The 24,236-nt window shown below is 36.0% G+C and overlaps 4 protein-coding genes across 17 annotated transcripts; 2 read left to right on the top strand and 2 right to left on the bottom strand.

The window, feature by feature from the left end:
- The first annotated feature begins 1,272 nt into the window (after window positions 1–1,272).
- LOC108345876 (calcium-dependent protein kinase 26) lies at window positions 1,273–4,754 on the top strand. 14 transcript variants are annotated; one of them, XM_052867400.1, is made up of 6 exons: window positions 1,274–1,510; window positions 1,956–2,063; window positions 2,161–2,865; window positions 2,972–3,268; window positions 3,645–4,052; window positions 4,130–4,754. In XM_052867400.1, exons 3-6 carry the CDS (start codon window positions 2,280–2,282, stop codon window positions 4,393–4,395), a joined length of 1,557 nt encoding a protein of 518 aa, XP_052723360.1. In that variant the 5' UTR covers window positions 1,274–1,510; window positions 1,956–2,063; window positions 2,161–2,279; the 3' UTR covers window positions 4,396–4,754. The 14 variants fall into 14 exon arrangements, with proteins under 14 accessions (XP_052723366.1, XP_052723365.1, XP_052723367.1 ...); XM_052867399.1 differs by having other exon boundaries at window positions 1,953–2,063; XM_052867401.1 differs by having other exon boundaries at window positions 1,274–1,570.
- Window positions 4,755–10,120: 5,366 nt separating this feature from the next.
- LOC108344135 (uncharacterized) lies at window positions 10,121–10,738 on the bottom strand. Its single transcript, XM_017582603.1, has one exon. The coding sequence runs from the start codon at window positions 10,736–10,738 to the stop codon at window positions 10,121–10,123; it is 618 nt and encodes a 205-aa protein (XP_017438092.1).
- Window positions 10,739–12,593: 1,855 nt separating this feature from the next.
- Window positions 12,594–13,683, bottom strand: LOC108344136 (uncharacterized). Its single transcript, XM_017582604.1, has 2 exons — window positions 13,140–13,683; window positions 12,594–13,027 (listed from the first exon to the last, which is right to left on the bottom strand). Exons 1-2 carry the CDS (start codon window positions 13,681–13,683, stop codon window positions 12,594–12,596), a joined length of 978 nt encoding a protein of 325 aa, XP_017438093.1.
- An 8,668-nt stretch (window positions 13,684–22,351) lies between these two features.
- On the top strand, window positions 22,352–23,844 carry LOC108345053 (uncharacterized). The gene is made up of 2 exons (XM_017583612.2): window positions 22,352–22,898; window positions 23,330–23,844. Exons 1-2 carry the CDS (start codon window positions 22,443–22,445, stop codon window positions 23,603–23,605), a joined length of 732 nt encoding a protein of 243 aa, XP_017439101.1. The 5' UTR covers window positions 22,352–22,442; the 3' UTR covers window positions 23,606–23,844.
- The last annotated feature ends 392 nt before the right edge of the window (window positions 23,845–24,236 follow it).

Here is a 24,236-nt window from a genome sequence, read left to right as displayed (position 1 = left end):
AAGAAAATTTGGGGGTGCAAAAAGTAAAATAAATAGTATTTTTCATTTTGGTTTTTTTATGTTTTTTTTTTATTTATTTTTGTGATGAATTATATTTACCCGGACGAAATTGGGTATTGACACCAAGTTCAGAACTTTCTCCACCCTTTGAAGGATTTTCAACAATGCTATCAGAATTCGACTCGGGTGACTTCAATTCAGTGAACTCACCACCCCTTTCAGCTTCCACGTACAACATAAGCGTCTTTTTCTGCATCAATTTAAGCATGTTCAAAAACCCATTGTTCCTCGAGGGGGTCAGGCTCTACGGCAACCCAACAACGTGACGAAATCCGGCGTGACCCGAATGATTTCACTAACGGTCGACCTGAGAGGCCCTGAATGAGCAACACGGCGAGGCCTTTGGTGAGGACAGAGTCGCAGTCAGCTTCGTAGATGACGTTGCGGTTGGGGTCGAGGTAGGCTCAGAGCCGAACCTGGGAGACGCAACCTTGGACCTTGTTGCGTTGGTTTTGAAGTGGGGCTCAATGGGTTTGAGGTTTTTGCCATAGAAGAGGAGCTGTTCGTATTTGGCCTTGGGTTCACAGACGGATTGGAAAAGGTGGACGATTTCATGGAGCTTCGGAGGAAGGTCTTCGATGGGTTGAAGGGAATTGGATGACGATGACGATGATGATGGCGGCGGCGACAACAGTGATGATGATGGAAGCCTCTGGAAGGTGATGGATTTAGAGAAGAGAGTGTTTCTATAGAAGAAGGGAAAGTTGGGGTTTTGGGGAAGAGGTAGAGAAGGATTGTCTTCTCTGAATCGAGATTCACACAAAGGCAAGCAAAAATTATGTAATTAAGGAAAACGTCAGAACTCACATATAACACGTAACTACTAACAGCTGCCACATCATCACCCAATTAACTCCGTTTGGTTATATTTAACGGAAGGAACTAATTTGACTCAAAATTTAAAAAATGAGGATCCATTTCAAACACTTTTAAAATGAGAGATTAAATTGAGATTTGTCAACGAAACTGGGGACAAAATTGACTATTAAACCTTTTAATTATAACTAAATTTTTAATTTGATAATTTTTTTATACAGAAATTCGTTAAATATTATAATTAAAAAGTGGAAAAAATAATATTTTGTAAGTTTTATCTTAGCTATGTAAAAAATCATTTATTAAAAAGTAAAAATTGGCCATGTAAATAAGAATGTGGTGATAATAATGAGTGTGAAATAGAAGAAGGGATTGATTTAACTGAATTAGAAGTCGGTGTTGGCGTCCGAGGAGAGCCTTCAATTTCAAAAAGACAGAACCAAACAAAGCAGCTACAAAGTTGGTGTTACTGTTATTGTTGTGAGTGTTTGTTTGTGTGAGCCTCCAAGAGGTCCCTCTTTGGAGCCTATGGTTGCTCTCTCTTCCTTGAGTTCAACCACTGCTCCAACGGCCTCTTTCACTCTCCTCCTTCTCTCTCCTCTTTTCCACTTTTTGACCTTTCTCTTTGCAATCGGTGAGTCCTCTGTGCCGTGCTTGGATCTGGGGTTGTTTGGTTTCTCGTGGACTCTGATGGGTCTGTATTGTTTTCGCTTATTCTGTTCTTTCTGCGCTGTTTTACCTTCTGGGGCTGCGTTTTTTTCGTTTTGGAGTTTATGAGGATCGTGTGGGTGTCTGTTATGGAGGTGATTCAGGTTGGAATTTTTTGTTGGTGGCATAAAGGATTATTTTTTGTTTGTTTTTTTTTCCAGTTTGGTTTGTGGGGTGTTCGTTTTAGAATCACTAATTTTTGTTGTGAAATTTGAAGCTGGGAAGGTTTAGTCTTCAAATTATTGTGACTTGTGATCTGAGTCATGTGATTGGTGTTAAGGAGAATTTATTTTTCCTACGAATATGTTTAGTTTTTTTTTTCAATTTTATTGTGAAGTGTTTGATGTGAGTCTCATTGTTTTTTTTAGCAGATCAAGTGATTTGGAAAAGGGAGAATAGTGGTCCCGAGTTCTGACTGGTTCAGATTCATGCTATCGTCTGCCATACGTTGTGTGTTTTCTTTGTCAAATATAAACTCGGTTAAGTTTCCTAAAAAATTTTGACTCTGAAATGGAGTGTTTTGGTTTGTAAGTGAGAAAAATCAAAGGTTGACGTTTGTGTTTTATTTTGCCAAAGAGGTTAGTTCTGTCTCAGGAAGAGCAAATTTGAACTATTCAACAAGAGTTCTTTTGGGTAAGCAAATTGAATAGTTACCTATATTTCTCGGTTTGTTGAGGAGGGAGGAGGAAATTGGTATGGCTGTTGCCAAGAGCGACAGCAACAGTGAACCTTGTACTTCATACAATTGTTACAAAGTTGCAGCCTTGACTGAGACCATATTAGAGACAAGTCAAGTCTCTAATCTAAAAGATCGGTACGTTCTCGGCGAGCAATTGGGTTGGGGACAGTTTGGTGTCATAAGGGCATGTTCTGACAAGTTAACAGGAGAGGTTTTGGCCTGCAAATCAATTGCTAAAGACAGGTTGGTTACTTCGGATGATTTGAGGAGTGTAAAACTTGAGATAGAGATAATGGCTAGGCTATCCGGTCACCCCAATGTTGTGGATCTCAAAGCAGTTTATGAAGAGGAAGGCTTTGTTCACTTGGTGATGGAACTTTGTGCTGGAGGAGAGCTTTTTCATCGATTAGAGAAGCATGGATGGTTTTCAGAATCTGAAGCCAGGGTTATCTTCAGGCACCTTATGCAGGTGGTTTTGTATTGTCATGAAAACGGGGTTGTTCATAGAGATTTGAAGCCCGAGAACATTCTCTTAGCAACAAGATCCTCCTCATCTCCTATTAAATTGGCAGATTTTGGACTAGCAACCTACATCAAGCCTGGTACTTTTTCCTTTTCTTCCTTTGCAGATTGTAATCTTTTCGATTTTGGTTGCCCCCATGAATGTATGTGGTGTTCATCTTCAAAGGTTGGAATATGTTTAAGCAGGTCAAAGTTTGCACGGTTTAGTTGGGAGTCCTTTCTACATAGCTCCAGAGGTATTAGCTGGTGCTTATAACCAGGCTGCTGATGTGTGGAGTGCAGGTGTAATTCTTTACATTCTGTTGAGTGGGACGCCTCCGTTTTGGGGGAAGACTAAATCTCGGATTTTTGAAGCTGTTAAAGCTGCTTCCCTCAAGTTTCCATTGGAACCTTGGGATCGCATTTCTGAATCAGCTAAGGATTTGATCAAGGGAATGCTGTGTACAGACCCTTCTCGAAGACTCACTGCCCAAGAGGTTTTAGGTAAGTTTACTTTCTTTTTCATCTTGTTAATGTCTATCTGCTGATGTGGTTTTGTTTACATGTAACACTGGTTAAGAGAGCATTTTGGCGAAGCAGGGTAACTACAGTTCAGTTGTGATGTAGATTACTATTGAAAATTGAACATAAAAGGATCATTAGTATCCATTGAATGCGATAACTTAACTGAAGCATTAAGAATATGTTAAAATTATGCTGTAATACTGAAAGGTGTTACTTTTAGTATCAAAACCATCATATTATGTCATTTATGGTGTGCCTGTTCAAAACTCTATTATTTAAGTATATAAGAAAAGAAAGAAATGAAAAAAAAATTACATTTATGCTTCTAACATTCATCTCAACTTTCCCTGCTTAGATCATTGCTGGATGGAAAGCAACCAAACAAATCAAGAACAACTTGGTGAAAATCAAATCCAAAGTTGCAAACAATGGGATGTTGGTGGCAGCTCATTCTCAGCTTCTTTCATGTCCAGGAATCAGGACATTAGCTTTGGCGCCGGCTCTCCTACTTGTGATGCTCAATCCCCTACTTTCACATGCAGATCATCATTTTCTTCTTTTTTGGAAGAACCAGTCACACCATGTGTGCTATCTGCCGGGTTTTCATTCAAGAGTGTAGGCGATTCCTCTGGTTTGGAATTCTCTTCTCCAATTCCCTCGATGCTTAGCTTTTCATTCCTCAGTCCCTCTCCTGTCGTTGAACACAAGAGTTGTAAATTAGAGTGTTCAGCTAACATGTCAGATGTAGATGCAATTGCTGGAGGTATGCATTAAAGTCTTTTACAATTTCCTTACTATTTCCTAGCTTCTTGGTCTGATCTTGTTTACAATTTTTTGCAGAAGCTAGCTTGGGAAAGTTACTTTTGCTACAAGATTCTCATCTTTGCATTGAACACGATGCTAAAGAAACGTATCGCAAGCCTGCTGAGGCTAAAAGGTCAATTGGAATGAATGGACACAAGGTACTGGGAATCCACAGCAAGAGAAACAGGACAATTGGACTTGGTGAGTGTGAGCAACTTGACTTTGTAGTGACTGAATCAGTCATCCGTTGGTCATCCTGCACTCAACTACCAACATCTTTGAGATCATCTCTCGTTTGCTAAGCGAATAGAAGGAATCGGACTGCTTCATGCTGTGCCAAGTATCAGCATAAACCGCAAGTTTTGCTCGGCTAACGTTTTGTACATGTTTTCCTTATTATCTGCGTTGTTGTTCATGTTAACTATCTTCTGGCTGGTGCAAGGTTTTCTTTAGATTTTGGTAGTGGCTTAATGGTGTGTCTGATTGAGAAATGATGCTATAGTAAAAGCTGTTCGCTTGTTTTTCTCCTTCTCCCTTCCCTTGCTATGTGCCTGAGTGAGAAAAAGTCAAAGGCATTCATTCAGCTGTTTTGTAAATGAAGTTGATCTTGATGTATGCTCCAGTTTTCTTAATCTGATGTATTCCAAGTCAACTTGATGTATCAGTCTTGCTGTGTTTGGTTTAGTTTATCACGAAGAAGTAGTTGTGTCTCCAATACTTTTACATGTTAAGTCTGTTTAAATGACTTTGCGGGGTTCAAAAAAACCAAGCTTCTAGGTTTGTCTCTTTTCCACATCATCACAAAAAATCCTAACATATACTCCTTGTCAATTTAATTAGAATGTACTAACAGCACAAGTTCTTTAAATTGTTATTTAAATACATACTGTTTAATGCTTTACTTTGAAACTAACATTTATGGTATAACAGTCTTGTAAGACAATGTGGGTTATTCTTAAATAAGTAAAGTACATATGTTATGAATTAAGCTTGAGTTGTGCTTAGTGTGAATTTTGATAATTTTCATGACAACTGATGAACTTGCTTCTAATTCTATCATTACTCATTTCATGCAATTTTGTACTTTACTTTAGTGTGACACGTGTTGGTTGCACCTGGTCCTTACATTTTGGTAAAGTTTTTCTCTTTTGATTGTTAAATTGTGTGGTGTGTAAATAGTTTATGGACCAGAAAATGGTGTCTTAGCCGAATTAAATGTTGTGAACCAGAAAGCCAGCTGGTGATGGTTGTAATCAATTACCCTTGACATCTCAACTCAACAATGATTAATCATTGTACATAGCCATATGCAGAGGGAAGAGAGAAAATGGGTAGGTTTATTTGTCATCATTTGTTACGCCAAAAGTCAATGCCACCTTTTCTATATCAGATTGTTATAAACAAATGGTGCCATTTGCAAGGTACTGATCAAAATGATTATGGCAACCATGACGACTTCGTGATTCTCACACTTTTCTTAACATTATTTGTGTGGTCGTGTTTTCATTTGCTGCTGTATTTTATACAGTTTTGTGTAACATTACATGTGTACGTGGTTTTATTTATATTTGAAAATCTTTCGTATGTTTCAAGATATATTCATGTGAGTTGGTATTATGAAAAGGGTCACTAATTAACGATAATGACAAAATGTTGTTGATGTGTTGCAAGATATCATGCATGAAGGTAAGTTGAATAGCTGGAACCTTATGACACTTCTAGAACAATTATATCATCTTTGAGAATTTTAAACACTAAAATTGATTCTTTCTAACTTAACATCGTTATCTTGATTAACTTGTGGATATAAGCATTTACATAATATATGTAATGTTAACTTTGGATGATTGGTTCGATATAAAGCTTTTGTTTTTATTTAGAAAATAAGAACTATGCATTTGCATCAGAGTTGGATTAAAAAAATTATGTAAAGAAAAAAGGGTGCACGTTGGTGTAGAGAACATAGTTTCAAATATTTAAAACTCAATTACGAATTTATGTTTCTTTTTTTGTGTTTTTTTAGACTAAAGTTTTGCATCATTTTGTCTTTAAAATGCAGAAAGTTGGATATACGATCTTTTGAGATCAAAATGAAAGAAAAGTTAAATTCGTTCGTAGAAAATGAATGTTCATAGTGATGTATAAAATGAAATTGTATGTTTTTTTTAATTAAAGTTTATATTTTTAATAAAAAATATATATAGATTTTTTTGTAAATAGATCTGCTGATGAAGATAAAAAGAAAAGGATCCCATGTTCTTTAATGAATACATAAGAAGTTTTCTCTTTACTAAATGTATGAGAAATGAATTAGTGATAAATTTGATGTGAGTCTAATCATGTTTACATCCAAAAAAGGGTTATTCACCTATATACTTTACTGCATCAATTTTCTATAGAGATTGATAGGATGAATTGAACCCAGTAAGTATATTTCACACGCATTGCCCACTTAGGTTATACATTTCTTGTTTGATGTGAATTCATTACTATCAATTTATATACGATGGATTAGCCATTCTTAAGCATTTTTAACTAACAAGACATGTTATCATTTCTAGGAATTAAAAAAAATATATATAAATATATGACGTCAGATGCAAAGTTCCATAAATATTATGAAAGAGCAAAAGGGTATATCGCTCCACGAATGTAAAGTACAAAGCTTAGGGTTTGAGAGTTTGATAATCGATTTGGTGATGTGAGAGATGCTACTCCACTACCCAATAACACGACACACCCATTAATGATGTTCTATGTGTTTCTGGCCAGACAGGGAAACACCCCAATGTAAATGTTCCCTTTGTCAAAAACTTCACATATCATTCTGTCCACGGACCACCTTCATCATATTAAAAAAGAAGTAAATTTTAAACTTTTTTAAAATCCAATAAAGAGAAAACAAGTTTATAATGTATAAATATAAAGTAAATATTATTTTATAAATTGATTTTGTAAAATTAAATAAATCTTAAAATTCACTTCTTAAAATATGTTTAAATAATATAAAACCTAATTCATTATTATATCATTATCAATCTATCAATAAATTTATAGTTACACATTTCATTATTTATTTTTTCTAATGTAAGTGGGTGAAATATAGTTTGAATTATGGTGGAATCCTTTTGGTGAGATTTGATAGGATGAAGAAATGGGTTAGGCATTGGCCCCTACAAGCACTTTGGTGAATGATGTGATTTTATTTAAAGAAAACATTGGTACATTATGGGTGCATGTTGTGCCATAATTGCTTCTCATATTCTCTAACACAATGATGAATTTAATGCCAAGACTTTGGAGCAGACGTGTGGATGCCAAAACAACAACATTTGCTTTTCAAAAGCTACTTTAAAGCTGTGGCTATATATAACCATACTGCCAACCCATTTTATATTTTGTATTAATACTAACATCGATACTACAATATTCCATTTTTTCATTTTACTAAACTATCCTTTGTTGGGCTTCCAAAGATCCTTGAGGCCCAATGTTCTACATATTGTTGTTTCACATGCTATGTTATTAAGATGGCATAGTATTTTTAATTTATTTGCTTTAATCAACAATATAAACTTTCCAATTTTAAAAACATTTTCAAATTATTCTGCTCACTCAATCTTACCCACTTTGGTCAATAAACAATAGAAAAGTATATATCCCGAAAACATTGAGAGGTTTAGGTGTGACATCCCAATTATATTCATCATGCATGTATAATAAAGACGTCATCATGCATAATATAGGAAAGCAGTCAAGAGTTGTTAAGGATTATAGTCATCCTTAGAATAGTGCGGAAATGACAACTAGAGTATTAAAATTTTCTCCATGGAACTTACGGAGAATTTTAAAACTTAGGATATACAAAATGTTCTTCCAAATAAAACGAGTTCACGAAATAAAAACTAGAAAATCTAAGCTGCATCACTGCCATCCCCATCAAGAGCTGTTTCCAAGGTATCCTCCCCGCCATCTGCTCCCATCCAAGTGGATGATCATCGCCAAAGAAACATACACAAGCAATACAAATAAGCAAGGGTGAGCTAGATATAAAAAGCATGTTATATAATCTCACACGACATGCAAAAATCATCCAAACATGGTAAACCGACATCACAAGACTTGTTACTTTATACCCCGACTTGTTGCTTTATAGACCGACTCGTCCGGACTAGAATGATTACCGAGCTATGGCGGGTCTTGCACTCGTGGTGGCTTTATGGAACTTGGGCACTACCGCCCTGGCACTACCGCCTGGTGAAACTTTGGGCACTACCGCCTGGTGAAACTTTGGGCACTACCGCCCGGTGGAACTTTGGGCACTACCGCCCGGCCACAGTCACGAGGTTAATCCGTTATCACTCACCTTGGATCATATGGAAGCACCCAAGACTAGGACCTCCTGCTACTCCTCACCACATGGTTCAATCCTCTCTACATGAGAAGAAGGACCATTGGAGTTTCAGGATGACCCCCAAAACTGAGCTACCATGTAATCATTCTATACAACCCCAAAACACCACCATGTATCCTCTCCTTGAGGATCATGGAATTACGTTCATGAATCATATTGTTACTTTAAACCTTATCCCAAGTCATGAATAACCAGAAAGTACCGTATTATCACAATAAATCCAACATACCTCATACTTTTCACATAATTCACATCACAGTATATATATATTCCAAACATTTTGCACATAATTCAATTCAGAGAAAATGAACTTAAAACCCAACACTACTATTTGGACGAACGTTATTCGCCGAACGGTATTGGACGAACGCTATTTACCAATAGGCCGAACGCTATTTCACCGAACAAACTATCAGGCCGAACGCTTGGATTGAATTCTTAGGCCGAACGCTATTTCACCGAATACCATATGGACCGAACACTTCTAGAACGAACGCTAGGAGATCAAATCATGTTGGCCGAACGCTCAAGGACGAACACAAAGTTGGATTCAACACTACTGAGTCGAACGCTAATATCAAGTACCTAGGCCGAACGTTAGACCACTGAACACCATAACGAATTTCTCAATGTTTGGACGAACGCTCAAAGATTAAACCTCATCAAAACCGAACGCTATTTATGACAAATAGTAAACATTATCAACCCTATAATGCCAAACGCTAAGGTCGAAATCCACTTAACCGAACACTATTTTGACGGACGTTTAGAGTCTTGGTTGAATACCTAGATCACTTTGCCGAACACCTAAAATACTGGCCGAACGTCTAGAACTGAGGACGAATGATTTCAACTTAACTTACTAAATCAACTCCTGACCGAACGCTACTAAATATATTCTGACCGTTCGGTACTAAATCAACTCCTGACCGAACGCTACACTCACCAGGACGAACGCTCAATTTAATATTTTAGGACGAACGCTCGATTTAATATTTTAGGACGAACGCTCGATTTAATATTTAAGGACGAACGCGAATTCTCGTAACACCAAAACCGAACGCTCACTTGGCCGACCACTAATTGGTCGAGCCAGAATTTGGACGAACGCGCGATTCTGCAGAATCGCACCAGGTATTCCAGAACCCAGAAACCCCAAGTTTCATCCCCTTCTTTCCAGATTTGCATCAAAGGCAGTAAAATTTCAATAATCAAACGAAAAATCTAACTCCCCTTACCTCTTGAAGACTTCTTTTGTGAATCTTTGAAATTATCTCCCTCAAGACTTGCAGAACCAAGGCTTCTTTGCAACTCCAGCAACTCTGAACTTCACCTCCCTCACAATTTGCAGAAAGAATTTCTCTCCCATTTCAGAACCCAGTACCCCCTTATATCTCCCACGTCTGTAGCTTGTTGAATGGTGCCAGCAATGAGAGTAATACCCGGACGTTTTTGCTCCCCATCTTCCAAATAAAACAAAATTTTCCTCTTATTATGGCAATGGTGCTTCTCTGCACTGATTGCTCCCCCCATCCCCTTTTAAAATAATAAAAAAACATATTAGGTCCTTACATTCTCCCCAACACAAAAATTTTCGTCCTCGAAAATTGCGCTCATAGAAATAAGTGGGGGTATGCTTCTTTCATCTCATCCTCTAATTCCCATGTGGAGTCGCCTATTCTACCATCCCAGATGACCTTGACGAGTTTGACAGTTCTCCCTCTAAGTTGTTTGTTTTGGCTCTCTTCAATCCTTACGGGTTGTACTTCCACTGACAAATCCTCTCTAACTTGCACATTTTCAACTTCAAGTATATGAGAAGAATCAGACACATATTTTCTCAGCTGAGATACATGGAACACCGGATGCAAGTTTGCTAACTGGGGTGGCATGACTATCTCATAAGCTACCGGCCCTATACGTCGTAGGATCTGATAGGGGCCAAGATACTTAGGAGACAACTTCCTAGCCCGAATTGCTCTCCCTACACCGGTAGTCGGAGTCACTCGGAGAAACACATGGTCCCCAGCTACAAACTCCAACGGCCTGCGCCTTTGATCAGCATAGGACTTCTGCCTATTTTGAGATGCCCGCATCCTCGCCTGTATGAGCTTTACTTTCTCTGTAGTCTGTTGAACTATCTCTGGCCCTGTTAACACATACTCTCCTTCTTGAAACCAACACAAAGGTATTCTACAACGTCTCCTATACAGGGCTTCAAATGGAGCCATACCGATACTGGCTTGATAGCTGTTGTTGTAAGTGAAATCAACCAGTGGCAATATCTCATCCCATACCCCTAGGTGGTCCAAAATGCAAGTCCTCAACAAATTTTCAAGCGATTGGATCGTCCGCTCAGACTGTCCATCTGTTTGGGGATGAGAAGCCGAGCTCATCTAAAGTCTGATTCCCATCTCACTCTGAAGGGTTTGCCAAAACCTGGATGTGAACCTCGGATCTCTATCTGATACAATACTCGAAGGCACCCCATGTAACCTCACTATCTCCTTAACATACAGTTGCGCCAACCTCGCCATAGACATCCTCAAATCAATTGCCAAGAAGTGGGCACTCTTGGTCAATCGGTCCACTATTACCCATATTGCATTATGTCTTCGGATAGTGCGTGGCAAATGAGTAACAAAGTCCATAGCGATGCTATCCCATTTTCACTCTGGAATTTCTAATGGTTGCAACAAACCTCCCGGTCTCTGATGCTCGATCTTAGCCTTCTGACACGTTAAACATGACGCAACAAACTGAGCTACATCTCTCTTCATACCGGACCACCAAAAAGACTCCTTGAGGTCTTGATACATTTTAGTCATGTCAGGATGCATGCTAAAACGGCTTTTATGACCCTCCTCAAGGATTAACCTCTTCATTTCAGAATTGCTAGGGATACAGACTCTGCCTTTGAACCTTAAGATACCATCAGCCCCCAAGGCAAAATCTTTTCCTTGATCAGTCCCAATCAAACTGGAGGACGTTTGGAGCTCAACATCCTTCGACTGCTCTTCTTTAATACGCTTCAACAAGTCATTGGACACCACCAAATTACTGCATCTGATGTTGTCAACTTCAAATTGTACCTGCAACCTCAAATCTCTGAAGCTTTTTACCAACTTTAGCTCTCTGATCATTAAGGCTGAAATATGCACTGACTTCCTGCTTAATGCATCCGGCACCACATTAGCCTTCCTAGGGTGATAAAGGAGATCAAAGTCAAAATCTTTAAGAAACTCCATCCATCGCCTTTGCCTCATATTAAGCTCTTTCTGATCAAAGAGGTATTTCAGGCTCTTATGATCACTGAACACCTGAAATTACGCGCCATACAGGTAGTGTCTCCAAATCTTCAAAGCAAATACCACAGCTGCCAACTCCAAGTCATGAGTGGGATAATTCCTCTCATGAACCTTGAGTTGTCTTGATGCATATGCCACTACTTTCTTTTCCTGCATCAGTACACACCCTAATCCCTGATGAGAGGCATCACAAAAAACTTCAAAAGGTTTACCTGTGTCAGGGATAACCAAAACTGGTGCACTAGTCAATCTGTTCTTTAGCTCTTGGAAGCTAGTCTCGCAACGATCTGTCCAAACAAAAGGTTGATCCTTCCCAGTCAGTTGTGTCAACGGCGCCACAATCCGAGAAAAATTCTCAATAAAACGGCGATAGTAGCCCGCTAAACCCACGAAGCTCCTGACCTCAGTAACAATTTTAGGTCTTTCCCACTGAAGTACTGCTTGCATCTTAGCAGGGTCAACAAAAATTCCTCCAGCTGAAATCACATGTCCAAGAAAAGGAACCTCTTCCATCCAAAACTCACACTTGGACAACTTGGCATATAATTTTCTTTCTCTCAGCACTTCCAGCACTGCCCTAAGGTGATCTTCATGTTCTTCTCGAGTCTTAGAATAGACAAGTATATCATCTATAAACACCACCACAAACTTGTCCAAGAAGGGTCTGAAAATTCGATTCATATAGTCCATGAAAATGGCCGGAGCATTAGTCACACCAAAAGGCATAACCACATACTCGTAGTGACCATATCTAGACCTGAACGCCGTCTTCTGCACATCATCCGCTTTTACTAAGATCTAATGATAACCCGACCTCAGATCTAATGAAGTCATTCACAACCAGAAGGTCTACACTCTGGTTCTCAAGCGCTGAAGAGTTTAAATTAGAATTCCCATCCATGTGAAACATGATTAGGAAGCAGCTGGCGCCCTCGAAGATGTCTTGCCTTAATACACCGAGTGATAACGACAAGTCTTCCTCTCCTTTGGGAAATATTAACTTCTTACCACCGCAATCTAAAAGAATACGATTGGCTGCTAACCAATCCATTCCCAGAATTACCTCTAGCCCCTGCAGAGGTAAGCAGATTAGGTTCACTCTGAACCTGCGCCCTTCTACCTCAAGAGGACATTTGGAGCACACATTAGATGTCCTGACTAACCCAGCTGCTAGTGTAGACACCACCAGATCACACGGAAGCTCTTTGACAACTAAACCAAGCCTCTCCACACAAGCCTTAGACACAAGAATGTGTCGCCCCCGAATCAAACAACGTCACACACAAAACTCCAAATAACAAGCAACTGTTGACAATTAAATTACCTGCACTGGTTGCCTCAGCCCCAGTCAACGCATAAACTCTCCCGGTTGCCTGAGGTCTGTGCCCACCCCTCTGAATAGATCTGTCAGTCTGGCGTGGCTGTGCTCCTGCCCTCCTAGTAGTAGGACAGTCTCTAGCATAGTGTCCCTCTTGCCTGCAGATATTACACCTCCTATACCCTTCTAACTGAGGGCAAGAAATCTGGAGGTGTGGTCCACCACACTTGAAGCATCTAACGGAACTGGCAAAACTGGATCGCCCCGATAACTGAGAGGAAGAACCCCTAGACCCAGAGGAAGTAGGTCTAGAGAAAGGGGTACTCCTAGAAATGGAGCCTCCCCTAGATATCATGGGTCCACCAACCCTTAGTGGTTGGCTCTGTTGTTTCTGAGGTCCCTCAGATTCCTTCTTATTCTTCTCCATGTCACGAGCCATCTCCACCAGAGCAGAAAACTCTCTAATGCGTAACCCCTTCACAAGTAGCTTGATATCACCTCTCAAGCCGTTTTCGAATTTCCTGCATTGCCACTCTTCATCTACCGCCATAGTGTTGAAGCGGAGCAGATGTTTGAAACGATCAGCATATTCTGATACTGTTTTGTTGCCCTGTACTAGCTCCAGAAATTCTACTTCTTTGGCAAATTTGACACTGTCAGGAAATACTCAGTGTAGAACTTGACCCTAAATAGCTTCCAAGTAATAGGAGTCTCACTCCTTTCCAATATCATCCTCATGCTGCTCCACCAGTGGCCAGCTTCCCCGGTCAATAGATACTGGGTGTAGGCAAGTTTCTTCTCATCAGGACACCCTTTAGCCTCATAGATTCTTTCCATGTCCCTAAACCAATGATCAGCTTCGTCAAGGCTACATTTTCCAGTGAATCGGGCTGAATGATGTTGGAGAAAGCTTTCCAAACTCCACTCTTGCGTAGGAATAACCACGGAAGAAACACTTGAAGGAGTCCTAGCACTAGTCAACACATCCATGAACTGCCTTTGAGTATTCTCAGATGATACTCTAGCATTCTCAGCCGATACTCTGGCAGCTTCCAAATTTTGTATTGCAATGGTGTTCTGCTGAACCAATGCAGCATTCTGTCGTTGCAATGCTTGAAGCACCGCATTCAACATCTGATTAGAGTCAGACAGATCAACATCTGAGGAAGGAGGAGATCTAGATGACATTTTCTGTTCACACAGAGAGAAAGTCTATTAATCCAACTCAAATAAACTTATATAACTTCTTACACAAAGACCAGAAAACACAATTGCAGACAGTGCACACCCACAACCTACATGTTTCTAAGGAAGAACTGCTCTGATACCATAAATGTGACATCCCAATTATATTCGTCATGCATATATAATAAAGACGTCATCATGCATAATATAGGAAAGCAGTCAAGAGTTGTTAAGGATTACAGTCATCCTTAGAATAGTGCGGAAATGACAACTAGAGTATTAAAATTTTCTCCATGGAACTTACGGAGAATTTTAAAACTTAGGATACACAAAATGTTCTTCCAAATAAAACGAGTTCACGAAATAAAAACTAGAAAATCTAAGCTGCATCACTGCCATCCCCATCAAGAGCTGTTTCCAAGGTATCCTCCCCGCCATCTGCTCCCATCCAAGTGGATGATCATCGCCAAAGAAACATACACAAGCAATACAAACAGGCAAGGGTGAGCTAGATATAAAAAGCATGTTATATAATCTCACACGACATGCAAAAATCATCTAAACATGGTAAACCGACATCACAAGACTTGTTACTTTATACCCCGACTTGTTGCTTTATAGACCGACTCGTCCGGACTAGAATGATTACCGAGCTATGGTGGGTCTTGCACTCGTGGTGGCTTTATGGAACTTGGGCACTACCGCCCTGGCACTACCGCCTGGTGAAACTTTGGGCACTACCGCCCGATGGAACTTTGGGCACTACCGCCCGACCACAGTCACGAGGTTAATCCGTTATCACTCACCTTGGATCATATGGAAGCACCCAAGACTAGGACCTTATGCTACTCCTCACCACATGGTTCAATCCTCTCTACATGAGAAGAAGGACCATTGGAGTTTCAGGATGACCCCCAAAACTGAGTTACCATGTAATCATTCTATACAACCCCAAAACACCACCATGTATCCTCTCCTTGAGGATCATGGAATTACGTTCATGAATCATATTGTTACTTTAAACCTTATCTCAAGTCATGAATAACCAGAAAGTACCGTATTATCACAGTAAATCCAACATATCTCATACTTTTCACATAATTCACATCACAGTATATATATATTCCAAACATTTTGCACATAATTCAATTGAGAGAAAATGAACTTAAAACCCAACACTACTATTTGGACGATCGTTATTCGCCGAACGGTATTGGACGAACGCTATTTACCAATAGGCCGAACGCTATTTCACCGAACAAACTATCAGGCCGAACGCTGAGATTGATACTTAGGCCGAACGCTATTTCACCGAACACACTATCAGGCCGAACGCTGAGATTGATACTTAGGCCGAACGCTTGGATTGAATTCTTAGGCCGAACGCTATTTCACCGAATACCATATGGACCGAACACTTCTAGAACGAACGCTAGGAGATCAAATCATGCTGGCCGAACGCTCAAGGACGAACACAAAGTTGGATTCAACACTACTGAGTCGAACGCTAATATCAAGTACCTAGGCCGAACGTTAGACCACTGAACACCATATCGAATTTCTCAATGTTTGGACGAACGCTCAAAGATTAAACCTCATCAAAACCGAACGCTATTTATGACAAATAGTAAACATTATCAACCCTATAATGCCGAACGCTAAGGTCGAAATCCACTTAACCGAACACTATTTTGACGGACGTTTAGAGTTTTGGTTGAATACCTAGATCACTTTGCCGAACACCTAAAATACTGGCCGAACGTCTAGAACTGAGGACGAATGATTTCAACTTAACTTACTAAATCAACTCCTGACCGAACGCTACTAAATATATTCTGACCGTTCGGTACTAAATCAACTCCTGACCGAACGCTACACTCACCAGGACGAACGCTCAATTTAATATTTTAGGACGAACGCTCGATTTAATATTTTAGGACGAACGCTCGATTTAATATTTAAGGACGAACGCGAATTCTCGTAACACCAAAATCGAACGCTCACTTGGCCGACCACTAATTGGTCGAGCCAGAATTTGGACGAACGCGCGATTCTGCAGAATCGCACCAGGTTTTCCAGAACCCAGAAACCCCAAGTTTCATCCCCTTCTTTCATCCCCTTCTTCCCAGATTTGCATCAAAGGCAGTAAAATTTCAATAATCAAACGAAAAATCTAACTCCCCTTACCTCTTGAAGACTTCCTTTGTGAATCTTTGAAATTATCTCCCTCAAGACTTGGAGAACCAAGGCTTCTTTGCAACTCCAGCAACTCTGAACTTCACCTCCCTCACAATTTGCAGAAAGAATTTCTCTCCCATTTCAGAACCCAGTACCCCCTTATATCTCCCACGTCTGCAGCTTGTTGAATGGTGCCAGCAATGAGAGTAAAACCCGGACGTTTTTGCTCCCCATCTTCCAAATAAAACAAAATTTTCCCCTTATTATGACAATGGTGCTTCTCTGCACTGATTGCTCCCCCATCCCCTTTTAAAATAATAAAAAAACATATTAGGTCCTTACATTAGGCATATGATTCAAATAGATATAGGAACATATAACAATTAATAATAATAATAATATTATTATTAATGAATAATCTATACTTTTATCAAAGTTAATTTATCTTTGCTGTGTGCCGACATTTTTTTTCAATTTTGAATTTTCTTTTAAATTTAATAATTTTTATTTAATCTTTTTTAAATTTAACAATTTTTTAAAATTAAATAAATAAAAATCACCTAAAAAAGTATAGCTATTTATAATAAAATAATAAAATTCCTTTATAATTATTTTTTATAATTATAATTTCATTATTTTTTGTGAGTATAGAAAAGATAATATAAATGTGCATGAATTTTTACTAGTAATAATAATAAATAAATAATAATAAAATAATTTATATCTATAGAGAATTTATATATAGAGAAGATTTTTACTTTTGATGTTTAGTTGTTTTTCAATTTAATCCTTTAAATAAAATTTTTTAAATTAAAATAGTTATTTGATCAATTATATCATTTAAGTGGTCGTTTTTTTAAATTTAATTATTTTTATAGATTTGAGTACTTTTTAACCAGTTTATTAATCTTTATTATCATAAAGTGAACACACATTCGTCTAGTTTGTGTATTTTCACCATTGTTTATACTTATGTATAAAGATGATATATATTTGTTTCTCTTTTATATTTTTTTATTATATTTGTAATTTCTATATTAAGTTACTTCTTACTACTGTTATTATTTTTTTCTCATATATTAACTTAATCAATTTACATATATTATTAACTTATAATACAATACTATGTAAAAAAATATGGACATACAGGCACGATACAACCTGTGTTTGCGTTAGCATTATATAAAGAGATTCCTTCTTTTGTGTCTATTTTTCTTTTTTTAATTTTATCCGCATAACTTTTTTTTTAAAATTTAATCATTTTTTATTTAATAATTTTTTTTAATTTAATCAGTTTTTAAATTTAATAAATAAAAATTATTTGGAAAATAAATAAAAACTACATATAATCAAATTGTAAAAATTAATTATTTTATAAGAAAAATGAATATGCATGCGCTTAGCTAGTGTATTTCCAATCAATATGTGCACATTGTTATGCCAACAAATTTCTCTTAAAAGCAAACATAGAAGAAGCATCTTTTTTCAATAATTAATTTTGATGCTACTAAATTTGAAAGAGAAAATGAATTTTTTTTCAAAACCATCTTTAAAAATTCAAAATTGCAGAACTGAAATATGTTTTAAGTATTTAGATTATTCAAAATTTCAGGATCTAAAACTATAATTAAACCTAAATAAAATTACAGTATTGGTGATTGCAATTAACTTCTCATTCACGCATTAAAACATTCATGTGGCAAAGAAGAAAACTGTTTGGAGGTTGATTAAAGCTTAACTAAACTTCAAGATTTGGAGCTTTTCAAAAATTAAGTGACACAAATATTCATTTAAAGAACTCACCAATCTCATTCTCTGTACTTTCCAACTTTACATTTTTTTGTTGTTGCGTTTTTTTGAGCTTAGGCTTTACTAATACAATGAATTTGCTTTAAGTATTATTTAACATGTCAATTTTTATTGATATAAATAGGTTTTTAGTTTTTTAATTTTCAGTAAAAGTTAGAATTAGTTATTTTTTAAAATTTTAGATCAACTTAATCCATCTTTAAAATTGTTTGAATTTAGTTTTTTAACCAAATTTTTTTATGTTTTAAATGTGTTTATAAATTAATATTGAAGCATAGATGTATCAAACCATGTAAACAACTAAATGCTATCATAAATTGAAACATCAAATAAATTTAATAAAATTTAATTAAAAGGATTAAATCTACACATTTTTTAAGTTAGAAATTAAATAAGACAAATTTTTTGAAAATGAACTATTTCCAAAAATTAACATGAATTGAAGAAATAAATTTAATAGAATTGAGTTAAAATGATTAAATCTACACACTTTTAAAATTAGGAACTAAATTAGATAAAAATTTAAAAAATGAATTATTTCCAAATTTTACTGGAAGTTAATGAACAAAAAAATATTTAACCTATTTTTATTTATATATAGTTTAATTTTATAATGTTAACGAGAATAAAATATTAAAAAAATATTTCTCGTCAATAAGACTGATTTAATGAATGAGGGGATGCAAAAATATACCGGGATTTAAAAAGAATTTGAAAAAAAGAAGAAGGAAATTATCATATGTAATTTAATGATACATGTTTTATTTGACCTTGGATTCATTAATTATATATAAGGTAGTTAAGTGGAAAGAAATCAAAACTGATTTTTATACTAACTTTTGAATATATTTTTTGAAAGACATAAAAATTATATTTTTTGAATATTATTTTTCACAATTTTTTATATTTAAATAACTAAAAAAACTAATTGAGACAAATCCAAAGACTGGAATCATTTTTAAACTTAAGAAAAAACTCGATCACATTTTTAAAATCAATAACTATATATTTTATTTTATATAAGAATACACAAATATCTATATTTAGCAATTATGATTGAAAAACTATAATAAACATAATTTTCACAAAACCTCATTCCCTCCTTGATATTTGATTAGTGATATGTTCCTCTCAGTTATGATTTGTGAAAGACTTTTTCTTTTTTCATTTTCTTAAGAATTTCCATTTCAAGGTCTTTTCAAACATGAGTTTGTTTCTTCATTTGATATGAAAGAAATTAGATTTCTCTATTAAGTTTTGTTTCTTATTTATTTTATTTTCTGGTCATTTTTCTCTTCTTTTATGTTTACCTGATATTTTAACCTTCCTAACCTAACTGGATACCCACAATTTGGAGAGTTACTCCCTCCACCACCACACAGTGCTTCCTACACCTCTCTATTCCTCTTTTACCCTTCAGTAATATTTAAACGGATATGAATATGCGATTGGTTTTTAAACGGATGTCTATATTCTTGAACGAATATCGATATCCGTTGAAAGACAAACGGAAGTCAATATCCGTTCACGGATGTTGACATCCTTTTCTATGATATTACTACTCTTACAGTTGCAACTACCACAAGTAGAGCTTTTGCACTCATTAGGAATCTATTTCTTAATAATGGCTACTTTTTCAGAACAAGAAATTAAGACCATTAGGTTGTACACACCAAAATGCATTTGAAAGATATTAACAATATGTTGTGGTAGCTTAACCATAAAAAAATGACTAATTATGCTGTCTAAACTGTCAAGTATCAACCAGATTTTTCTTTGTTAATTAGTCTCTTGGTACCGTAAGGATAGAATGTGTCTGATGTTCATGTTTTGGTTTCTTTATATTCACAGCTTTTGTATTTTTTGTCTTTCATGTGCAACTCTACGAGGAGCGGCAACCTTGAAAGCAAGAGCTTTGAAGGAGGTATGGAATATAACTACAGTTACACCACTGAAGCGAGGCATAGGACGATTGGACTATGTGGTAAAAGTATTAACAACAATACTAGCAACACCAGCACCAGTGATAGCGGGGAAGTTTTCAATGGAGAAAATTTTCTAGGTGTCTGGAGCCAAGAACTTATTGCTAAGGGCAGTGAATTACTCAAGCACACCCGTAAAGGTAACAGGAAACATCCAGAAGGCCCTGATTTAAAAGAAGCAGAAACTAGTTTTTCCTGATCACATTTATTTTCTGATGAAGTCTATACCCTTCTGATGCTTCCTGTTAACTCTTTCTTTGCTTTTTCCAACCCAATCCTATGAAGCATTACACACAAAAAGTTTCACTTTTGTACTTATTGTATCCAAGAAAATAGGAAATAAATTCATAAACTATGATACCTTTCATACTCTTTTTTTGCTTTTTAAAACTCAATCCTGCGCGAAGAATAAAGAAAAAGAGAAAGTAATTTGTGTGCGATTAGAGAAAGATAAAAGTGAAAGGGTGTAAAAAGATTTAGAATTTTGAAAAAGGTAAATAAAATTAAATGGTAAAAATTAAATTAACGTATATTTTTGAAATAAAAAAATAATGAAAAGATGTAGGGAACACTTGGGGTGGTGGAGGGAGCAACTCTCCACAATTTGTTATTGAAAGAAAACCCACATTTATTTTTCATGAGTTGAATATGGGCCTTTTCTTTGTACCCTCCTTTTCTTTTCCAGTGAACAGTTTTTTCAAGCACCCGTCTTATCTTTCTTGTATTTTCTATCTTCTCCACACTTTCTCTCACATCCATTATGCGGTGTTACTTTTCTTTTTCTCTTCGAAAATTGGACGAAATCTAGTTTCTATGTTCTACAAAAGCATAATCCTCTATTTAATCCTTTCATAAAATCTAATTAAATAATTTACAAAGATTAAGAAATTCAGTTAATGCAACATTAAAATTGTATTGAATTTATATTAGAAGGTAATCATTTTTTTTTCTAGGATTTTCTTATAAAGCAAAAGTTGATAGTGCAATTACAAGGCTAGTTCAGTGTAGCTACTTAACAAGTTTCATTCGGCACCTCCAAAGGTTTTACTCTCTATTTTCAAAGGTTTTACTATGAACACCTTAAATTTTTGTTAAAATAACTATTATGCCATGCGGTAAAAATATTTAACAGATTTCGAAATCTGATGAAGTCTCAATCAGAATTAGAAATTCATTGAGTGTTTTTTCCACTTGATTTCAAAATTCGTTTGGTCTTTTATTAGATTTTGAAATTTGATTAGTTTTTCATCATATTTCAAAATCCGATGAAGACCTAATTGAATTTTGAAATTCGTTTGGATTTTCATTAGATTTCAAAATCCGATTGGATCTTCATTGTATTTCAAAATTTAATGAAGATCTAGGAGTCTCACAATAATGTTTTCATGCATATGCTCTTGCGATTAACCTCACAAGAATCACCACCAACACCACCTTTCTCTTGGAGAACCTTTCAACGAGCAAACAACACCAACACCTTTGAACTTATAACCCACAATGTTTTGGAGATGCAAAGTATATAAAAGAAAGAAAAACATTAATTTGAAGATATTTTCGATAGCTTAGAGGTATAGGATGAAACACCCAATTCTCATTTTTTTTTTACCATTTCTTCTTCTCATTCATACATTTTTTGTATTTGTTAACGTACAGTTTAAGATACAATTTCGTATTTTAGAATGTCAATTGAAATACAAAATTAAAGATAATTTCGGAATATAAGTATATTCTAAATTATACAATTTTGAATACAATTTTTGTATTTAAACCAGAACTTTATCATCAGAAAACTATAAAACTCATATGTCTTAATTTCTGAATGAATTTAACTAATTTAACAGAGAAAATTAGTACTGAGATCTAAATGGAGTAATGGAAAACAAAAATAGCATAGTGATACTAGTTGTGATAGAATATCTTAACTTTAGCAAACAAGGAAATCCTATGAACCATTTCACACTGCCAAGTGTTGATTGCCTATTGCACAAATTGAAGACCCCACATCGAAAGATAAGATTCGTGGAGCCTAACCAACCTCATATATCTTCATTCATTCTTTTTGGTGGATTCAAAGAAAGAGCTTATGATTTTTGTAATTCCATTCTCATCTAGAGTCCCACCTTATCTTTGAGCAAGTAAATCACACAAACTATAGATGAGTTGCAAGATAAACTCCATAAGCTCACCATTACTGTGCAAATTGTGCACCAAAAAACCAAAGCTAAGAAGAAGAAACATTATCTTATTTTCCTTTTCCTCAAGTGGGAAAGAGCAGAAAACCATTTCCACCAGAACAAGGATTGAAAATCCAACATCTCAGGCTTACACTGTCAGTTTCAAGACAGAAAAGGGTTGCAAGCTTTCCATTTCAAGGTATCCTGACTTTGAATATGATGCAGAGGGGGGAATGGGAACTGGAGTTGCTGCAAAGGTTACAGAGAATGGTCCGGCCAACAATGACCTTCCTGTTTTATTTGATCTTGAAAGTTTGTATATTCCATCATTAACAAGTTCTACTGCCAAGTTTCTTGGATTGCCATTGCCACCGTTTTTGAAGATTGATATAGTTCCAGAAGCATTACATGGAAATATTAACCAAGAATCTGGCAAGGTAAAACATTTAAGTTCTGAAGATTTTTGCTTCAAATTGAAAGGATTGTGCATTATGTGTACAACTTTTAGTGAGCTTTAATACCTAGGTTGTGTTTGTTTCAAACAAAAGTTATGAAATACCAAGATTGAATATGCATATACAATCTTTACTAAAAAATTTTATACTGTCAAAATAAGAAATGATCTTTGATACGATTTTTGGAACAGTTATTAAAAATTAACCAATTTATCATATAAATGATAATTGGTGATTAAATGATATTGCAAAGAATCTTTCTCCCTCTCTCTATATATTTATATAAAAGTTATTTAGAGAAGCTATTTTGTAAAGAGATGAGGTCATTTGAACTTGCCATAAGTGTCTCTCTAGTTAGTTTTGTGCAAGTACTACTCAATTGATGATATGATTGTTTTGGTATTTATAACAAGGTTGATCTTGAGTTCAAGGCCAAGTTTTTGTTTTCTGCTGGTAGTCTCTATAAGGCTCCTCCACTGTTGGTGAAGACAGTGTTGACATCTGAAGAAACAAAAGGCACTATGAAGAGTGGAAGAGGCAGGAGAATGGATGAAGAGGGGAAATGCAAACTGGTTGGTGTAGCAACAGTTGACCCTATTGATGATTTCTTTATGAATTCCTTCCTTGGCCTTCCAACTGAGTGCCTTGCTGAGTTAAAGGCTGTAATCTCCATATCTTCCTCATCTTAAGATCTCATCACAAAATTTGGACATTTGTTGAAAGTTGAAACCGATGCAGACTCATAATATCCAAGTTGGAAGATGAATGTGAAATAGTAGAAGATGGTATACATAGCAGAAACTAGAAATAAGTTAAACTTGAACTAGTTTACCCATTCAGCCTTGTAGAACACACAATAGGTAAAGCAAGTATAATGTATTAAGAAAAGAAGAGTGAAGTCAAATACAATATTCATAAACATTTATTATCCCAATGTGTTTTTAACCTCTATTGTCACACAAGTATATTTCCATGTTGATTTTTTCTATATATTAATTAACCTTTGGAATGTTTTAGTTTACCTGGTTTTATACATTTGGACCCCAAATTTTGCAAAGCTAGTTCGTAACTTTTGCATGAGAATATTGTTGTAATGCATCCTTTATTGGATTAAAATTCAGAATTTGGCAAGATTTTATTGCAATTTTAAGAATGTATGTTTAAAATATGTACTATTATTGACTATGAAAAGCCAACAAATAATTCGTATTTGTGATACAGTCTTACAATGTTTCAAAGTTCTATTGCTGTAAATAAAAAAGAAATACAATTGAGAAAAAAAAATTGAATTGCATTTAAATTTACACCTCAGATATTATT

The sequence above is a fragment of the Vigna angularis genome, chromosome 8, assembly GCF_016808095.1.
Source record: "Vigna angularis cultivar LongXiaoDou No.4 chromosome 8, ASM1680809v1, whole genome shotgun sequence".
NCBI classification, from domain to species: domain Eukaryota; kingdom Viridiplantae; phylum Streptophyta; class Magnoliopsida; order Fabales; family Fabaceae; genus Vigna; species Vigna angularis.
Note: the sequence above shows the minus strand (reverse complement) of the source record. Positions and strands in the feature narration are given on the sequence as shown.